The sequence below is a fragment of the Oryx dammah genome, unplaced genomic scaffold (genome assembly GCF_014754425.2).
Source record: "Oryx dammah isolate SB20612 unplaced genomic scaffold, SCBI_Odam_1.1 HiC_scaffold_21, whole genome shotgun sequence".
NCBI lineage: Eukaryota > Metazoa > Chordata > Mammalia > Artiodactyla > Bovidae > Oryx > Oryx dammah.
Window position 1 is genome coordinate 13947711 of NW_024070205.1, and position 14354 is coordinate 13962064.

The window sequence follows — 14354 nt, forward strand, 5'->3', positions numbered from 1 at the left end:
ATTTAAAAGTCTAAAATACAAAATTCTAAGTGGAAAAATGGCATAACTTTTGATTTTAGAAAGCAACTAAAGAATTGACACTAATGAGGGAAACAACAGGAAAGAGAAGATTTTATCATTTCATTCTGTGTAAATCTGCTAATCATAACCAGTGTTAGTCTCTCAGTCATGTCTGACTTTTTGTGACCCTATGAACTGTAGCCCACCAGGCTTCTCTGTCCATGGGATTCTCCATGCAAGAATACTGGAGTGAGTTGCCTTTCCCTTCTCCAGGGGACCTTCCTGACCCAGAGATTGAACCTGGGTCTCCTGCACCATCTGAGCCACCAGGTAAGCCCAATCATAACCTCTCCAAATAAAAAAAATTACCATTATTTGATGTTCTCAAAATAATGGATTACAGAAGCTCTCATACGTGAAAGTTCCTAACACAGCACAATGAACATCATAAAAGTGCATGTACATATATGTACATATATATACACCATGCATTTCCTTTCCTTCCCCTGAAAGATGGAGCTGCTCTCTAGGGCTCAAGCATTCACTGTGTCTCTTGTCTTTAAGTCAAATATCCCTAGAATAATCCCAGCTACCCTGGAGTTGAAGTTAACCAGACAAGAGATACCAGAGACCTCAGTGCAAAAACTTCCTTTGGGAAAAGCTTAGATTAGCTTTGTTACATGTATTTTTCTAAGACTAGTCTTACTCCTTAGATATCTTCTTGAAGAATTGGCAGCAAATTCCCAGCCCTAAACAAGAATGTCAGGTTACTCTTTAAAGGGAGAAATTTAATTCCCAGAATTATCATGGAATAGTCAACGTTCAACCTTGCTGTCATTTTGTGGAAATGTGGAATAAGCCATTTTCTTAAATGCATATTAAGTTTGACAGGTATAAAGGCAAATGTCAGCTATACATGCAGGCAACAGTTTTCAAATCTGATGACACTTGAGTATGGAAGAGCTTTTTCTTTCCAGATTGTCAATCTATGTAAATCAACATAACAATGAAATGGTTTGTCATTTTAATTTGCATTTGTATGTGCATTCATTAATACAATTATTTTAAGAATTGAGAGCCTTTACTATATTTTTTAATTGATTAAACCAAAGTATAGTTGACTTACAATGTTGTGTTAATCTCTCATAAAGAGCAAAGTGACTCATTTATACATACATATACCTTCTTTTATTCTTTTCCATTATGGCTTATCTCAGGGTATAATAATATTCTTAAAAGTGGAGAGGCAGTGATGAAATTCACATAAATACAGAGGTATAGAAAAACTATAATACTGCATCACATCCAACTCAAAGACAAATCTTTCTTCTGGATAGCCCTTATTAACTAAATCAGTTACTCATTTTGGACTACGATGGATGAACAGTGTTCTCAAATGACATCTTTAACTTTTCACTGTTACATTTCCTTTATCTTGTCTTCTCCAACTCCTTGGGTCTGGCCAACATCACAACTAATCATGTCACTCTTTGACCCAGGTGAAAATTTATACCAGAATCCATCTCAAGACAAGATTCTAGGAATTGTTAGAAGTAAAAGGAAGATGACATGAGTATATTTCTACTGTCGATTGTCTAACCAGTCCATAAGCACCCTCTGGTGCCAGGGTCCAGCCCCCGCAGGACAGGGAAACCCGAAGGAGAAACGGCGTCGGTGATTGATTGAGAGAGAGAGAGAGAGAAGAATGTTGTAGATAAGAAACTACAGGAGAGAAGAAAAGAGGCTGGAGTTCCTTGGTTTATACAGAAAATCAATAAAGTCTCAAGACAAGAGACTTGCACCATCTACATGAGGCCACAGGTGCCCTCCCTGTCTCCCGAGGGAGTGAAGGCGCAGGGCACCTTCCCGTTCAGGTCTTAGAAACCCAGGCAAATAAGTAGACACGGCGGATCTCTGTACTCCAGATGGGAACTAGCCTGAAAGAGAGAGTAAGAGGAGGAAAATGATTGACACGAGGAGATCAAGCTGTTTTGATGAGCGAGATCCATAGCTTTATTTTTAAATGGTACTTATATACCTTTTTTGTACATAGAGGGAAATGAAAGATGCAAGGTCATACAGAGTCAGCCCAACATTCCAGCAGTATTGCCTTTATCGAAACCATGATTTTTCTGCATACCTTTTCCACAAAAGATGTTGCGTACAGTATCTTCTGGCCTTGGAGGCCTGTGAACATTTTATGACCCTCTTTTGATAAAGGCTGCTCAACCAGAAAACTTGTTTTCCCTCAAAGTGTTTTTTCTTTATATTTCTAATCTATGTCAGCCTCAGAAAATGCCAAACAGAGTTACGTTTTTCACAGAGCAAAGGTGCAAGAAGAAAACAATTAGCTCAAAAGTCTGATATGGTTAAATTCAAGGCTACACTTGTTTTTCTAGCATTTTCACTATGTTAACTAATGCGTTCCCAGGTGCACAGTGGATAAGAGATATGGGAACTTAGCAACAAGCATTGGCCTAATAATGAAACCCTACATTAACACTAGCACTACTTTAATAACTTTTAACTCTTTCAAAGGCTCTGTTTTAGGCTTTCCGTGCTTCTCACAGTTGGGAGGCTATAAATAATCACACGCGTAGCTATAAGGGTCTGGATATACCTGCTGAGCAAGCTAGAATGCTAATAGAGGGGGTTTGATTTGAAATGTTCCTCTCATGTCCAGGAGACTTATTAGCTAGATCCCTAAGTTAATTTTCTTTAGAAAAAGGTGGTCAGGGTTGGCCCCCTGTTAATGTCAGAGGAGTTGGGGAAAGTTGTAAAACAATAAAACAGACAGATTCTGGTTTTGGGGTAGATGCTTGAGAAAGCCTAGGGAGCCCCTTGAGTTCTGAAGCCTTGCTTAACAGTTCTCTTCCACATGACCTTGTCATGGGGGGGATTTCCCATGGCGGCTCCCGGCACTCTGGGAAATGTATGGGCTCTAGCCATACATGAAACCAGTCTGTTGTTCCATGTCCAGTTCTAACTGTTGCTTCCTGACCTGCATGTAAGTTTCTCAAGAGGCAGGTCAGGTGGTCTGGTATTCCCATCTCTTTCAGAATTTTCCACAGTTTATTCTGATCCACACAGTCAAAGACTTTGGCATAGTCAATAAAGCAGAAATAGATGTTTTTCTGGAACTCTCTTGCTGTTTCCATGATCCAGCAGATGTTGGCAGTTTGATCTCTGGTTCCTCTGCCTTTTCTAAAACCAGCTTGAACATCTGGAAGTTCACAGTTCACATATTGCTGAAGTCTGGCTTGGAGAATTTTGAGCATTACTTTACTAGCATGTGAGATGAGTGCAACTGTGCAGTAGTTTGAGCATTCTTTGGCATTGCCTTTCTTTGGGATTGGAATGAAAACTGACCTTTTCCAGTCCTGTGGCCACTGCGGGAGTTTTCCAAATTTGCTGGCATACTGAGTGCAGCACTTTCACAGCATCATCTTCCAGGATTTAAAATAGCTCAACTGGGGGGCTTTCCTGGTGGTGCAGAGGTTAAAATAGCTCAACTGGAATTCCATCACCTCCACTAGCTTTGTTCGTAGTGATGCTTTCTAAGGCCCATTTGACTTCACATTCCAGGATGTCTGGCTCTAGGTGAATGATCACACCATTGTGATTATCTTGGTCGTGAAGCTCTTTTTTGTACGGTTCTCCTGTGTATTCTTGCCACCTCTTCTTAATATCTTCTGCTTCTGTTAGGTCCATACCATTTCTCTCCTTTACGTAAGGCTGTATATTGTCACCCTGCTTATTTAACTTCTATGCAGAGTACATCATGAGAAACACTGGGCTGGAAGAAGCACAAGCTGGAATCAAGATTGCTGGCAGAAATATCCATAACCTCAGATATGCAGATGAAACCACCCTTATGGCAGAAAGTGAAGAGGAACTAACAAGCCTCTTGATGAAAGTGAAAGAGGAGAGTGAAAAAGTTGGCTTAAAGCTCAACATTCAGAAAACGAAGATCATGGCATCTAGTCCCATCACTTCATGGGAAATAGATGGGGAAACAGTGGAAACAGTGTCAGACTTTATTTTGGGGGGCTCCAAAATCACTGCAGATGGTGATTGCAGCCATGAAATTAAAAGACGCTTACTCCTTGGAAGGAAAGTTATGACCAACCTAGATAGCATATGCAAAAGCAGAGACATTACTTTGCCAACAAAGGTCCGTCTAGTCAAGGCCATGGTTCTTCCAGTGGTCATGTGTGGATGTGAGAGTTGGACTGTGAAGAAAGCTGAGCACCGAATAATTGATGCTTTTGAACTGTGGTGTTGGAGAAGACTCTTGAGAGTCCCTTGGACTGCAAGGAGATCCACGCAGTCCATCCTCGAGGAGATCAGTCCTGGGTGTTCATTGGAAGGACTGATGCTGAAGCTGAAACTCCAGTACTTTGGCCACCTCATGCGAAGAGTTGACTCATTGGAAAAGACTCTGATGCTGGGAGGGATTGGGGGCAGGAGGAAAAGGGGATGACAGAGGATGAGATGGCTGGATGGCATCACTGACTCGATGGACGTGAGTTTGAGTGAACTCCGGGAGTTGGTGATGGACAGGGAGGCCTGGAGTGCTGCAATTCATGGGGTCGCAAAGAGTCGGACACGACTGAGTGACTGAACTGAATGATACATGAAACACAACTGCAGACAACCTGGCATTATGTATTAACTCTTTTGGACCATAACTATTTTAGTATTACTTTATTATTTCTTTAAGAATATTTCATAAAAGGTTGGTGGAGATTGCCACAAGATTGGTCTGAGATTGAAAGAGGTGGAAGAGGCTATTTATAGGAAAAGCAGACATCAAAAAGAAGATGGCCTGCATTCACTGGAAACTTCAGCAGAACCAGCAAAATTTGGAAATTACTGGATTGTCCAATTCAGGCCCTAAAAAAGACTGAATTAACTACTAAAAATAAATGTTCTATTCTACTTTCATCCCTGTACACAGAGCTAGTTTTTAATACTACACTTTAGGAAAGCAATGTTGCAAAGTCTTTAAAGGAAATATTTTAAAAAATTATGACAATTTCTTGAACTATGTAGCTGTCATCTATTGAGATGTAAAAAGTTGACAATGGTTACTCACGAATGGAAAAAAAGATAGCTTCTAGATTTTTTCATCTGTGACCTTTATAACATGCAAAAAGATTGTTTGGAGCACATGAGATGGCCTTTAGAAAAGTTTAGGTCATTTCTAGCTAACACACAAAGGGGTTATTAGAAAGGACATGGCTGTTACACAATCTGAAAAGAAGAGGCAGTTTGGATGGTATAATAAGTCCTGCTTGCCTGAAATTAAAATGTATTTTTAAACATAACTCTTTGAGAGCTAAGTTCACTTTTATCAATTAAGAACCCACTTACAAAAGCCCTTGGACAGACTCAGCTAGTAACTCCCAATAATATCTTTTTGTGTACACAGGAAAGGGAAATCTGGAAACAGCCTTAACAATGTTAAATACTGTTCAAGAAATAAGGCTTTTTGTTAAGAATAACAATTAGGAAAGATATCTACTTCTTATAATTAGAGGAACAGAGCGATTTGATTTAAAGACATGGACCCAGTTCTGAACTGGGAAAAAAAATTATGATGGGTGCGCCTCTTACCATGCACGTCCACAGTGGTAGTTTTGTTAGTGGTTCCAGCAACGTTACTGGCCACACAAGTATACTCGCCTCCATCCTGCAAGCGGACTCTTTCAATATGGAGACTCCCATCACTGCGTACAGTGATGTAAGGGTTTTGGACCAACTTGAAGGGAAAAAAAGTCATTTTTTTAATTAAAAAGGCAATAGTGTCTAAGCCAAAAGCAGATCTGCTTTCTTTTCCAACTGGATTATTAAATGTCTTATAAAATAACGAAATATTTTAACATCCTTAAGTGAAAAATGATGAGCATAAAATGTTACCAAGCGTCATAACATTTGTATGTCATTGTGATATACCACCAAAAATTCTATCCACTAACATCTGTTGGAATTATGCATATGTTGGAAAGGGAAAGAAATAGAAACAACATTTATTCCCTGTTTCTGTAATTTTGGTTATCATGCAGAACCCAAATTTGACTCTTACTATTGGCTTAATTTGTTCTTTTTCAAGAAGACTTGATTACCACTTGCAAGCCATTTGACATTTTTATTTTGGCAATCAAGCATCACTCAAATGGAGAGAATGATCTCAACACCTACCCTATTCAGATAGAAATATTAGAAGTCAATGCATGATACAGGAACTACATGAGAGAAGGGTGACAAGAGTTTGTTAATAATCATTACCTCTAACTCTGTACCATTTATGTATTTTGTTCAGTCACAGGGTACTTTAGTGCTCAAACAGTATCATCCTATGTCATAAGGGCATTTATTACTGAGTGAGGTGCACTAGTTTTTCTCGGGTTTTTATGCAAATATGAACTTTTTTACATCTTATTTCATGGACTCAATTCACTTTTAATTTGCACTTCAAGAGGAGAGTAAGTCTAAATACTCTGGAAAATAGAAGGAAAAATGCTCTGAACTAGATGAAAATTTATTGCCATAGATAGATGTTTACAGAATAATTCCTTAGACCTGTGAAAAATTTTCAAATTGCTTCATAATCACAAGTTATGCCTTGAAAAACGATGAGAAAAAATTGATCTACATTGTAAAATAGTTCACTGTAAAAGAATGTTTGAAGATAATAATAAAGATTAAAATATAAGATGAAACAATTTTATGAGAATATTAACATTTTATTATGTCCTGCAAAAAAGGACATAAGATATTTAAATGCTATGAAAACAAACTTCATCCTTGCTGCATTTTTTACATATTCTGGAATTTTCTAGTAGCACTGAATTTAATGCAAAATCATAAAAATTACACCATTGACTATTTCTCCATCATACTAATTCCAAAATCATATAAACTGCATAAACATATTAATACTGAAAAAACATTCATTTTTTAAATGTTTGCATATTTATTTTATTGAAATTTCAGTGGCTGAAACACATTGCCTCTTACTCAAGAAAATTAGGAATATGAAAGCATGGATTTCAAATGCTCTTACCATGGCTGAATTCTTAATCCACCGACGTTCTGGAATGGGATTTCCAGCCAGTAGAGCACAAGGCAAAGTAAGCTGCTGTCCTTCAATTACACTGGTAACTGGGGGGCTGATTCCAATGAGTGGAGCGACTAAATCAGAGCGAGCACACAGCCACCATCAGCACTATTTCACTCAAAAGGAAGGCCAACTCTTTTATAGACCAAGATGACTACTAATGAAGCTATTAGAAAACCGAGTTTTCAAGAACAAGATATTTAAATGCACAAATTAGAAGATAGAGATACAGGACCCTTCTAAGCAATAGAGACTGGCAAGAGGACAGGTAATAGTATGGAAGTAAAGACAGTTACATAGAGTAGGTCTACGGCTTAAAGGCCTGAAAAGTCAAGCCAAGAAATTTGCAAAATATTCAACAGACAGATGGAGAGTGAGTGAAAGCAGTGATAAATAGAAAAGCAGAATCAGCAGCAAATATTCATCTGGGAACTTATTGGACAAGGGACAATTAGAAGGGATGAGATGAGTGAGGAGGCTGTCATAACAGCTTGGGAAAACAGAATGACAGAAGGCACAGAGGCTTTGTAAACGTATCCCTTTCTAGAAATCAATGAATAAATTCAACAGGAATCAAAGTAAAAGCCCTAGTAAAGTAAAAACCAAAGTAAAAGCCCTAAGAGATTCTTCTTGGAAATTTTAAGCTTATGTACATGCAGTTCCAATGAACAGACATAGAATACAAATTTAAGCGTGTGGCCCAATAGGTATTTTAATCAGTGAGAAGAGAATATTCAATAAAAGATACTGTACTAAAGTCTGACCACTTGGAAAGAAAGGATTTGGTATTCCTACTTCATACCACACACAGAAATAATTCCATGTGGACTAAAATGATAAGTGTAAAGAAAAGAACTAGAAAAGAATACCACCAGTATGTGTGTGTCTGTGTGTGTACTCAGACTCAATTTATTCAGTTGAGCTTCATTTCTTCAGGTGGAAGGTAAGGAGCTCAAAGTGGACATATCTAAGGTTATTTCCACTTCTAACATCAAGGAAATATAAAATAGGGTAGAAGGAAAGGACGGCTAATGTTGCAATCATATATTTACCTTTTTTTTTTTAATGGTACAAGGAAGAGATGAGGTAGTACAAGAAGCCTGATGTTTGCAAAAAATGTGCTAACTATTTCATTGATCTTACCAAGTCCAGTCACTGTTACTGTTGTCTGGGACTGGATCTTTCCAAACTGGTTTTCCGCTTCACAAATATATGTTCCTTTATCACTTGCCCATAAGTCTAAAAAGAAGAGATGATTCACTCACTCAGCACCACCCATTAAGCACATGTGAGTCACAGTGCTGAGATCTGCGAGTGGAAAATACGATATTGCCACCTGGTAGTTCCCATTCTAGGAAAAGAGACATAGATAGAAAACAACAATCCTACTGCAGTGTGAAAATGCTCTCATTTGAGCTTCAGACCATGAGCTGTGGGAGCAGAGAGACAGAAGTGCCTGACGGCATGGGAGGAGTTAGGGAAGGAGTCACATAGGAGTTAATATCTGCTTGTGCATGTAAGCTTAGCAGTGTCCGATTCTTTGCGACCCCATGGACTGCAGCCCGCTAGGCTCCTCTGTCCTTGGGATTTCCCAAGCAAGAATACTGGAATGGGTTGCCATTTCCTCTTCCAAGGGATTTTTCCAACCCAGGAATTGAACCCATATCTCCAGCCTCTCCTGCCTTGCAGGCTGGTTCTTTACTTCTGAGCCACTAGGGAAGCCTGAGCTATACCTTAAACAACACGTAGAACAGAGGAAGGACAGTCCAAACCCAATCGGCTCAAAGGCAAGAGCGTGACTTGAAAAATCATGCTCTGTTCAAAGAACGGAAATATGTATCAGCTCCCTAGGGACATTTTGGAGGCTGGCAGGAGAAACTGTTTTCATTGGTACAATGATTAGGAGAAGCTTCACCGGTGACTCAGCGGTAGAGAATCCATCTGCAATGCAGGAAACCTGGAGATGTGGATTCGACCCCTGGGTCAGGAAGAGCCCCTGGAGGAGAAAATGGCAATGCACTCCAGTAATCTTGCCCAAAAAATCCCATGGACAGAGGAGCCTGACAGGCTACAGTCCATGGGGTCACAAAGAGTCAGACATGATTTAAAATAACAACAGCAAATGATAAGGAGTGTCTACTGGCGACAACGAGGCAGACAATTCACAATAGGAATAATATCCCAAGTTCAGCAAGACTTTCAAAGGCCCCACTGGAAATTTTTGAATTTGATGACTCTGTTTATAATTATTTGAGCCTACAACCTAACCTTGTGTAAGTGGAAGAAAGAAAGAACTTTCCCAAAATTGTATACCATTTTAGAACCAGCCTAGAGTTTCTGGGTCATCAATCCATATTCCTTTATCACTCTACATTTTAGCTGTCAAGTTCATGGTGATGTAAATAAACATGTATACATACTCTGTGAGCATTGCCTGGATATTTATCTATTACTGCTGCTGCTGCTGAGTCACTTCAGTTGTGTCCAACTCTGTGTGACCCTATGGACTGCAGCCCATCAGGCTCCTCTATCCATGGGATGCTCTAGGCAAGGGTACTGGAGTGGGCTGCCATGCTCTTCCTCCAGGAGATCTTCCCAACACAGGGATCAAACCCGGGTCTCCTGCATTTCAGGCAGATTCTTTACCACTGAGCCACCCCAGGGAAGCCCATTTATCTACTGAAATATGTATTATTTTAAGAAAAATTACTTTGTTTTCTTTTGTACTCAATTTGCATGTTAAAATTTTTTATTATGTAGGTCAGTCAAATATATAACATTTTCAGAGTAATAAAAAGCATATTTATGAAATATTTTAAATTAAAGATTGGGGATAGGGGGAGGATTACTGGGTTACAGGTTGTGTGGACATAATCAGAAGCCTGAAGACGAAGAGGTAGACTGCTGCCTTTTAAAAAGCATAGTTTTATCTTACGAGCAACTGGGAAGTCAAAAGGTTTTAAATAGGGGACTGACTGTCATCTTTGCAAATATCTTAACTAAAATAAGCACATTTTAATCTATTGATAAGACACTGACAGAGAAAAAATAATAGTTTTCCATTATGAATACTTCCCTCCTATTTCAAAGAGTGCCGACCAAGTTTCTACTCTGTTAACTACATGCATTTAACTATAGAATTTGCATCTGGTAAATGCTGATGGCATGTACTCTCAAAATCAGCAAACATTCATTTGTCAAGGCAACTTTGGCAAACCACCTGGTTAATAAGTTGGAGATTATTTCTAACCAAGCTATTTTTCATATTATCAACTCAGACTATTTTGTAGAGAAATACAAAATACCACTGAGAACTAAATTTCTAATTGTTAGCTTCCTTTCAGATAATTTACTTTGAGCAACTGGGCAACCACTGATGAATACACTGCCCTTGTTTATTTTTTCTTTTCTTTTATTTCCACCAACTGATTTGTTTTCAATTCTTTTTGTTTCCCTCTGAGCAGTTTCTCATCACCACTGTGTCAACCTATCTGTGTGAGCTTCTCTCTTCTTCCTTCTAGCTCATGTCTCCTCTATCCTGGAGAGGAGCTGTTCTGAAACAGTACTTTCACTGCCTTTTCCTGCCTAGGAAGCTTGGGGGGCTATTTGCTACCTTACCAACTACATTTCTTCACCTGCACATTTCAGGTTCTGCACAATCTGACCCATCTATTAAGTAATTCTCATATGTACTAATATGGCCACCTGCTCAGATAGTAGATTATAAAATATCTGAGGGAGGAACCCCATTTTGACTTCAGTCTTCACCATAGAGCCTAGCACAAAGCTGAACATGTAAGTGCTTGTAATTAGTTTAATTTGTACTGAAACTTTAAGAGAGGTTAATGTACATTTGACATTGTTAATAAACATGAAAATTACTTATGGGGAGCTTTCTACAAAATACCCTAAAACATAATTTTTTTAAAAAAGTCAATTAATCATTGAATTGTTTTTACTCCTCTTATTCCATTATCCAAATATTCTTAACAATATGTGAAAAAGTACTAAGAGTTTACAAATATCTGAATGCTTAAGAGATTATTGGTAAAAATTGAGATGATGGAATATTCAACTGTTTAAAAAATGTTTTGCTCCAGATAGATAGTTTTTAGTCAACATTCATAGTGAATAGGGTCCCTATGCATGTGATTATGAATTCTTGGCCCCAAACAATTAACATTTTACCTCTCTAGACAACAGTTGGTACAAGAATAAATAAGACATGATTACTTATCCACCTACAGGCCCAGGTTGACTCTATTTGTAATAAGAAACTGAGCTATAAAGAAGACATACTGCTTCATAAGTCTTTATGATATAGTAACAACATAAAATTGAATAAAATGCTATTCATTTATGATAAATCCCAGGCACGAGTTCAGTATTATTTTAAAATGAAACTCAACAAACACAAAATGTGTTGGCAAGATTAATTTACTATTTTGAACATATTAATGCCTATATATACTTTCAATGTACATATTTGTATAAAATATATTTTCTTTAACCTACTTGAAATAAAGAGATCTCCTGTTCTTAGTTGGCTGATGGAACTCACTGAAAAAGGTCTTGAGAAGATGGGCATGTTGTCTAGTCTTCGCCATTTAATCTTTGGTTCTGGATAACCCTGGACATAGCAAGGTAATGTCACATTTGAGCCAATCTCTACAGATACATCAGTAGGTTCTTGTATAAAAACTGGAGGTGCTGGAAGATATTTAAAATAAAAAAAAAAGGTTATTGGTATCATATAAAGGCACATGAAATAGAAATTAATTTATAGCTAATTTAATAAACAGCATGAATAAACTGCAGCCACGAAATTAAAAGATGCTTGCTCCTTGGAAGAAAAGTGATGACAAATCTAGACGGCATATTGAAAAGCAGACATTACTTTGCTAACAAAGGTCCGTCTAGTCAAGGGTATGGTTTTTCCAGTGATCATGTATGGATGTGAGAGTTGGACTACAAAGAAAGCTGAGTGCCGAAGAATCTATGCTTTTGAACTGTGGTGTTGGAGAAGACTCTCGAGAGTCTCTTGGACTGCAAGGAGATACACCCAGTCCATCCTAAAGGAGATCAATCCTGAATATTCACTGGAAGGACTGATGCCGAACCTGAAACACCAATACTTTAGCCACCTGATGCGAAGAACTGACTCACTGGAAAAGATCCCAAAGCTGGGAAAGACTGAAGGAGGGAGGAGACAGAGACAACAGAGGATGAGATGGTTGGATGGCATCACTGACTCAACGGACATGAGTTTGAGCAATCTCCGGGAGTTAGTGATGTACAGGGAAGCCTGGCATGCTGCAGTCCATGGGGTCGCAAAGAGTTGGACACAACTGAACCACTAACTGAACTGAATTTAATAAACAAACAACAAATGAATTTGAATCAACTTATTGTTCATATACTATTATAAATATCTGTTTTAAACACTCTTGTCTGCTATTAAAAACACATTTTCTTAATAAATGAATAGAGGCACAAGGAAGTTCAACTATTCCCTTAACGTGATAAGATAGAAGCAATGACAATTTAAATCAGGATTTCCTTAACTAAAGAGAATCTTTCATTTTTGGAATCTGTCTTTTAGTTTATGCCACACTCCTCAAAACTTTAACTTTTCTAATAAATAAGTCTGCTTTGTAATGAAATACTTTAGACAATTTCCAAAACTTACTTTTTTGGTGGAATCTTTAAATAAATTAATTCATATCAGGGCTTGTTCTTCAATAGATCACTATATAACAAGCAGACAGTATTTAATCTTAAATTATATTATTGGTGTATATCACATTCTTGCTTCTCAATACCTTTTTTTTTTTTTTGTATTTTTGAGTTAAAGAAATTGAAGCTTAAAAATCAATCATTTAAATTTACAGGGTAGCTTTTGATAAATGGAGCCTAGGGAGTGATTAATCTTAGAGTTAAGAAATGATTCAGAAATTATAAAATTATAGATAACAAGTCTACAGTTATGTACATAATTTAGGTAACCACAGAAGCCAGAAAGAAAAATGAGAGGTTAACAGGCCTACCTTGGAAAACACAGGAATGCAAGATAGGGAGGATGCTGTCAGCAAGCCTAAATAGATGAGGCTCTCAGTATATCCCACAGAACTTATGAGTAATGACGTGTGAGGCATCAGGCAAGGAGAAACACAAGATACTATTAGAGGTAATAGATGAAGCCTGTTCAGTATAGAGGAAGCACCCTAAGAACGTCTCCTTGATAATGTCAAGATTAAACATTGGTTATGAATTGCAACAACTATAGCATATACAGCCAGAGACTTGGTTAAGTCCCCTTCATTAATTATCTCATTTGATCTTCATGATATCCCTATGAGGTAGATACTGTTATTATCCCAATTTTATAGAAGCTGAAACAGAGATGGTTAATTTGCTAAGTGTCACATGGAGCTGAACAATGGAACTAGTATTGAAAATCAGACTGATCTGACTCCAGAGTCACAGTTCTTTAACATTTTATCAGCCTCTCTTTTCTATGGGTTCTTATAACTGCCCAAATTCAAGCTGGTTATCTACCTGGTAAAAATAGGTGTGGAGATCACTTCTCTCCTTCTAAATGGTAATTCTGGGACTTTGGTGAACACCTGTCTCCCAAGTAGCATTCAGTTCAGTTCAGTCGCTCAGTCATGTCCGATTCTTTGTGACCCCATGAATCGCAGCACGCCAGGCCTCCCTGTCCATCACCATCTCCCGGAGTTCACTCAGACTCACGGCCATCGAGTCCATGATGCCATCCAGCCATCTCATCCTGGGTCATCCCCTTCTCCTCCTGCCCTCAATTCCTCCCAGCATCAGAGTCTTTTCCAATGAGTCAACTCTGCGCATGAGGTGTCCAAAGTACTGGAGTTTCGGCTTCAGCATCATTCCTTCCAAAGAAATCCCAGGGCTGATCTCCTTCAGAATGGACTGGTTGGATCTCCTTGCAGTCCAAGGGACTCTCAAGAGTCTTCTCCAACACCACAGTTCAAACGCATCAATTCATTATTAACCTGGGCTAAAGGACCTCCTTTAACTTTGTAGTCCTATTTTCCATTAGTTCTCTATACAAATCTTATTCTCTGGACCATCAGAATTTACTCCAGGCAAGGACTGACCTTTCTCAAATCAGCACCTGTGCCAACATCACTCCTTTCAAATATGATGTCTGAAGTTGATCTCTGGCTATTGAAATACTAACAGTTCTTGAATG

The 14354-nt window shown here is 38.3% G+C and overlaps 1 protein-coding gene across 1 annotated transcript in view; it reads right to left on the minus strand.

The window, feature by feature from the left end:
* The window catches only part of HMCN1 (hemicentin 1), a 551984-nt gene that overhangs the window by 259245 nt on the left and 278385 nt on the right, over positions 1 to 14354 (minus strand). Inside the window, exons 16-19 of the mRNA XM_040263800.1 lie at positions 11639 to 11833; positions 8267 to 8362; positions 7070 to 7197; positions 5620 to 5764 (exon numbers count right to left, since the gene is read on the minus strand). Coding sequence (XP_040119734.1) covers positions 5620 to 5764; positions 7070 to 7197; positions 8267 to 8362; positions 11639 to 11833 — 564 coding nt within the window. The remainder of the gene's footprint in view (positions 1 to 5619; positions 5765 to 7069; positions 7198 to 8266; positions 8363 to 11638; positions 11834 to 14354) is intronic.